This window comes from Tiliqua scincoides, chromosome 5 (assembly GCF_035046505.1).
Source record: "Tiliqua scincoides isolate rTilSci1 chromosome 5, rTilSci1.hap2, whole genome shotgun sequence".
Classification (NCBI taxonomy): domain Eukaryota; kingdom Metazoa; phylum Chordata; class Lepidosauria; order Squamata; family Scincidae; genus Tiliqua; species Tiliqua scincoides.
The window spans coordinates 106,257,687-106,264,545 of NC_089825.1; the positions used below are offsets into that span (position 1 = coordinate 106,257,687).

The 6,859-nt window shown below is 44.0% G+C and overlaps 1 protein-coding gene across 1 annotated transcript; it reads right to left on the reverse strand.

The window, feature by feature from the left end:
- Positions 1 to 5,454: 5,454 nt before the first annotated feature.
- LOC136652950 (olfactory receptor 14A16-like) lies at positions 5,455 to 6,369 on the reverse strand. The gene has a single exon (XM_066629873.1). The coding sequence runs from the start codon at positions 6,367 to 6,369 to the stop codon at positions 5,455 to 5,457; it is 915 nt and encodes a 304-aa protein (XP_066485970.1).
- Between the last annotated feature and the right edge of the window lie 490 nt (positions 6,370 to 6,859).

The window sequence follows — 6,859 nt, forward strand, 5'->3', positions numbered from 1 at the left end:
GGCCCTCTTCTGCCTCAACTTGTGTTGTCCTCAGTTTTGGACACATTTCATCCCCGAAAGCCATGTGCTCCTTAAAGACATTTCAGAATTGTCCATATATCAGCCCTACCTACTCCACAACTCTGTTTCATGAATTTTCAATGCAGGCCCCATACCCATACATAGGCATATTTCACCCTGTGACTCCATGTTGTTCTGAACTATAGTGTGAATCTCTCTCTATATCAACTGGGCTCAATCATATTTTCTTAATATTTCTTGTATTACTGACAAGTGCCAAACTTTCCATGGTGTTTATGGTCTTCATAGACTCCTTACCTCAAAGGAAACATTTCAAGACTTGAATAGTCCTTAACATGTTAAGTAATGAAATGTCATATAAAGGCACCATAACATGTTTGGTTCCCAGAAAGATGGATCCCTCTTCCGGATTAGGAAATAAACACTGATTCATGTCACTTAGGCTGTGATGCTGTAAATCACCATCACAGATGCTTACTCATGTGAAGGACAACTCTGGCATTCAACTCCTCATGCCCCTAAATGGAATGCTGCACATCAGCCCTGTTTCGTGATTTCCCAGGTGTCTGATAACAACTTCTTGCAGTCTCCGGCATTGGTATGGAACCATGCAGTTGCAATAAAGCATTGCTGTGAGGTCATTATCCCACTGTGGAAGAGGTCTTTCCTGAATATGCATGAGCAAAACTATATTCTGTGCTAGATTCTTAGGATGCAGACGAGCAAACATAATGAGATAATGAAAACAGCTGTCTTATCTCCTTTTGGTTGCCAAAATTTACTTCCCCTCCTGTACAATCTCAACCAATGGCAGTTCCAGACACAGACAAGGGAACAGTAGCAGTATAACAATTTATGAAGCCGAACTTACAGATAACAGGTTAGATAGATAAAGCTTATAGATAAAGCTTAGACAGGACCAGAGGAGAACTATATTTCAAGGGCATCGTGAGAATCATAATTGTCTCAATTCCACCAGCTCCTTACAGTGTTAATCTACTTGTCCTTAGAGTCAGAAGCTAGAGTAGAGAGGCAGATGGAACAAGCAGGCCATAGCAGCAACTCAGCTCTCCATTGATGGAAAGGACCCAGAAGGCTGGGAGCATCAGCCTTTTATAGTCCGAGTCTGTACACGGCCCTTTATGTACGTGGCCCTCTAGCAGTCCTGTGCAGGACCTCAACTTGATAGTTTTCAATCAGGTCCTCCACTCTCTCCATGCCCTTCTCTGGCTGCTGCTCCAAGGGATGATTGAAAAGTCATTGTGCTTCTTACGGGGGGTCTTGTTCTGAACAGTAAAACCTAACACTTTCCCCCAACATTTTGAACCCCAGAGGTTCATAACAGGTGGCTGAGAATGTCTCTTGAGATAAAACCAGTTGTGGAAGTGGTTCAACAAAAGTCTAAACTAAATGGAACACTAAATCTGAGCAGATTTGTTAACTACCTGACCAAGCGATTTCCACAGATCCCTGATGTCTGTGAGGCTCTCTGGCATTGATTGGATCCAGGATATTCAAGCATGAGGCAGCCCTCTATCAGATCACATCCCCTGTGATCAAACACCCACTTCTGAACCATTGTGACATGAATGTAGTTCTCACTGTTCCTTGTGAGGCCAACAAAGCTGCTTTATGAGACAAACTTTGATATTTTAATGCTTTAGTTTTATCTAAACTAAACTAAACTAAACTAAAGTTTATCTAAACTAGATAAATCTAGTTTTATCTAGAGTTTTATCAAGACTGGAAAGAATTAATTTCCCCATTTTACTCCACAACTCAAGCTTTATGTATTTCCAATGCAGCTTTACTAATGAGGCCCCATATCCACACATAGTCATATTTCACCATGTAAATCTACATAGTCCTGAACTACAGTTTGAATTTCTCTCTGTAACAGGTAAGCAAAGCTTAGACAGTACCAAAGGAGAACTACATTTCAATGGGAGTCACAATTATCTTAATCCCACCAGCTCCATACAATTCTAATCTACTCCTCCTCAGAGACAAATCATAACCAGAGACCTGAGTAGACAGGTAGATGGAACAAGCAGGCCACAGTAGCAACTCATCTCTGTGTCAATGGAAAGGATTCAGAAGCTGGAAGCAGCTTTTATAGGCTGAGTCTGCTCATAGCCCTCGAGCTCTGCACACAGCCCTCTACCAGTCATGTGCAAGACATTAATTTGCTAGTTCTCAGTCAGGGCCTCCAACTTCTACACACCCTTCTCTGACTGCTGCTCCAAGGGGTGACTGAAAGGTCTTTTATGGGGGTCTTGTTCTGAACAGTAAAACTTAACACTTTTCCCAACATTTTGAACCTCAGAGGTTCATAACAGGTGGTTGACGATGCCTCTTGAAATAAAACCAGTTGTGGAAGTGCTTCAACAAAAGTCCAAACTAAATCAAGCATAAAACCTTAGCAGATTTGTTAACTACCTGACCAAATGCTGTCCTCAGCTCCCTGATGTCTGTGAGGCTCTCTGGCATTGACTGGATCCAGGAGATCCAAGCATGAGGCAGCCCTGCAACAGCTCACAGCCCTTGTGCACAGACACCCACTTTTGAACGATTGTGACATCAATGAAGATGTCACTAGTCTTTGTGATGCCAGCAAAGCTGCCTTAGGAGACAAACTTGGATCTTTTAAGTTCATGCTCCAGTTTCTAGAGCAGCCATTTTCAACCACTGTGCCATGGCACACTGGTGTGTCGCGAGTGGTTCCCAGGTGTGCCACGGGAACTTGGGAGAGAGTCATTTATTAATAGGGCCATTGGGGGATGTGAGTCCTCCAGTATGCCTTGTCAATTGTCAAAAAACCGATGGTGTGCCTTGACCATTTTAGTGCCTTGCCAGTGTGCTGTGAGATGAAAAAGGTTGAAAATCACTGTTCTAGAGTTTTGCCAAAACTGGAAAGAATGAATTTCCCCATTTTATTTGACTTTGAAATGTCACTTCCTGACCTGCTCCATCCCTACTTCTCTTTATCCTGACGATGCCCTATAGCTTTGGATAAGTGTTCTTTCCCCTATAAATATATACCTCTCCACATTTTGTATGAAGTCTTTGTCAGGATTCATTTGCCTCTGGGTCTTGGAGGTTTCCTCTATCAGTGGCTAGAAAAAGACTAAAGAGAGAACAAACTGATGAGAACGTAGCAGGATTTTTTCACCTTGACTCTCACATGTTCCTTCCAACCTCCCCCTTTCACTGGTGCTCTCTTTGCTCTTTTTCCTCCAGCAGCCTTCCATCCAACTTCTTGGAGTTGGAATTAAACCTTGGCACCATCAAATCTGTTTTGAAACATGGATTTGGTGTGTTCTGTTGAAACAAGTACATATTCCCTCTGCTCACCAGCCACAGGCACAAGTTTGACTTCTGTAGGAATGACCCCAATTTCAGGCCCTCACCCTCCCACACCCATTTCCCCCATTATCACTTCCCCACTAACTCCCAGAACAGCACTACCCTATATGGTCATTTTGCTGATGACCACAAGATGCAGTTCTCCAAGTCTTCCATTCTCCCTCTCCCTCCCAAAAGTCCATGTGACCAGAGAGAGGGTGTCTGCCACTCTCTTCCATCTCCTGTTAGAAGGCTACCACTGGCTGGCACTGCAGGAGCACCAGCCGGCCCTCCACATGGCACTGAGACTTGGCACTGATTGGTGCTGGCCCCGTGCTGGTGGCCCCTCCTCTCTGAGTGCTGCAAATGTGACTTACAGCACATTTGTGTTACCCAGCGCAGGAGCTCAGTGCAGGGGCTTCACTCACTTAGGATTGGGCCCTCAGTCCCCTTGTCCCTCTGTAAGCCTCTTTTTACACATTGGGTCTCCTAAGACCTGCACCAATTATTTCTCTGGCACATGTCCAAGGAGAGAAAGGTGACAGAGAGAGTGTAAAAATAGGGGATAGGTTCTGGCGAACATCATTGCTGCTGGGTCCACCCCATTCCCCCTCCTTCCATGCCCTGTTTTGTCCCCCCTGCAACTGACTTACCTTTTCAGGCAGGTGCAGGCAGTGATGGACCAGAAGCACTGCAACGTTGTGCAGCAGTGCTCCCAAAATGGCTGCCAATCTGCTCCATCAGGAGCCATTTTGTGACAGCGGAGGTCTCTTCCACTCCCACAAAGCACAGTATAGAGCAGCCCAATCCTGCACAGGATTGGGCTGTCAGTGACCTTGGTCAATTTCTTACCTTGTCAGTTTAAAAATTATATGAACCTCCATTTTAGCTGATGGAGCTCTTGTCCTTTGACGGTGCTCCCAGTTGCATTATACTGAATACAGTAGGACAAACCAAACTCTCCCTGCCCTCTCACATGTTCCTTGTTTCATTATAGGGTTCCCTATTCCAGCCATTCATACGGGATCCATATGGCCACAGCATGGGATTGAGCATGGAGTGCTTTGTCAGTTTTAGAAAAAAGCTTGTCCCAAGAGACAGATAGAGCTGAGAGCTGGGAGTTCTATTTGCACTCAGAGGAAGAAATATGCTTAGTCCAGGGTCAGGATGCAGACAAAAGCACTTTATTTCTCTTAAGTCTAAAACAAAACATAGAGCAAAACAAAACTCACAAAGTGTTAGGTGGACTCAAGGAGTGATGCAGTGTTGGGAGGCATACTAAGTTATTGCAAGAATAGGTGCCAACTTATTGGTAAACCAGTGCTAATTGGTAAGCAATAAGTTAAATGACAGCAAGTCTAGCTGGTGCCGCTAAGTTAATACACATGAAGAATAAACATTGTCTGGGGCTTTGAAGTAGATACGCATCTTATCACTGCATTCTCATAAACATTGAGCAGAAGCTGAGGTCTTTGTTTTGGGTCCAACTTCTCTTGCTTCTCATGGAAACAGCTCAGTGAGATGCAGACAGCTCCCAGAGGCTGGGAGACATGCAAAAGATCACTGACAGGCACAGGAGATGCTTGATGGTTGCCGGGCCATTACAAAGCGGCTGGTGTGCCTTGACAATTTTAGCACCTTCTCAGTGTGCCATACAATGAAAAAGGTTGAAAATAGTTGTTCTAGAGGTGCAGGGCAAGAACTTCCATACAATCCATGTTTACCAGTTGGTGGACCCCCAGTAAGTATCCCACTGCACATGGCTAGCCCAGATACTGACTGCTCTTCCCAGATGAAAGTTGTTCAACCCCAGTACTTCCTACTTCCTTCTGCTCTTTTCTCTGAACTTCTGACATATGGCAACATTGTTAGAAAAAGTTCAGGGAGGATGGAGTTAGGGCTATGAGTCATCTGCACATTTCCTCATGACTACAACTTTATTTCAGTCCTCTTTTCTTACCTTGTGGAATGTCCAGTCACACCAAACACCCACAGAATGCCACATACTGCCCCTCCATCAACATGTCACTAAACACATGCAGAAGTCACACATACAGATGGAATATAAAAAACTCTATTTTTAGGTGTTCAGCAACCCAAAAGTCTTCTCACTGTATTTTTGATCTCCTTATTTCTCATACTGTAGATCACTGGGTTCAGCAGGGGTGGAACCACACAATACATAATAGTTATTGCTATGTCCAGGTGTGATGGATTGTCAGAGGAGGGCCTCAGGTAAGCAAAACATGCAGTAGACACATAGGTGGAGACAACAATAAGGTGGGGAAGGCAAGTTGAGAGGGCCTTTTTCCTGCCTTGCACAGAACGGATTCTCCGCACTGCAGTGAAGATGTGCACATAGGTTACAACAATGAAAATAAAACATACTAAGAAAATGAACATACTTAACACAACAACTCCCATTTCAATCAGGTACAAGTCAGAGCAGGCTATCTTAAGTAACTCTGGGATTTCACAAAAGAACTGGTTGATGATGTTGGAGCAGAAAGGGCTTGCAAAAGTGCCAGTGGTGTGCAACACCGAATAGAGAAAACCAGTCATCCATACAATAGCAATTATTTGCATACAAGCATCCCTGTTCATGATCATTTCATATTCTAACGGATTGCAGATGGCAACATATCTATCATATGCTATGACTGTGAGAAGGGAAAAATTAGATGATGCAAAGAAAACGAACAAGAAGACTTGTGCCACACATCCATAATAAGAGATGTGCCTGGTGTTCATGAGGGAGTTGGCCATGGATTTGGGGATAAAGACTGACACAAACCCAGTGTCTTGTATGGCCAAGTTCATTAAAAAGAAGTACATGGGGCCATGCAGGTGATGGTCAAGAGCTATTGCAGTGATGATGAGAAGGTTCCCTGAGACAATCCCCAAGTACAACAGCAGGAAGGAGACAAAATGTAGAATCTGGAATTCCCGAACATCTGAGAATGGTAAGAGCAGGAACCCAGATACTGAAGTCTTGTTGGACATTTTTCACTCAGTGTGCTACAATCTATAGAAGGAAACAGAGTGAAACCTTCAACAACTACTACCTGATTTATTAACACATTTATGATTATGATGGTGATGATGAAGATGAAAATGATGATTTATCCACTGTTCACTTATTTTCTAACTAGAATATTTGAATGCTCCAGTTCAGTGTTGGTGCCAGATGTCTTCAGACCTCCAGGCAAAGCCCGGCACTGGAACACCCACTGCACCGCGACCTGCCCTCTGATGGTGAATAGCCAAAAGCTGGAAGTTCCTAGTCTAGTCTTTACCCATCCCTGCTCATTCATTCTAAGTGGTGTGGGGTCCTCAGTCTTGGGGCTGGGATATTATATTGTACACCAAAAATTGGAATTGTGTAACCAAAGGGAAGTTAATTTAAAACTCAGCTCAGATAAATGACCGTTAGTGCCTTCAGCGCTAACGGATGTTGCCCCCGCCTGATGCAGACAGTCTGAGGCTTGCCACT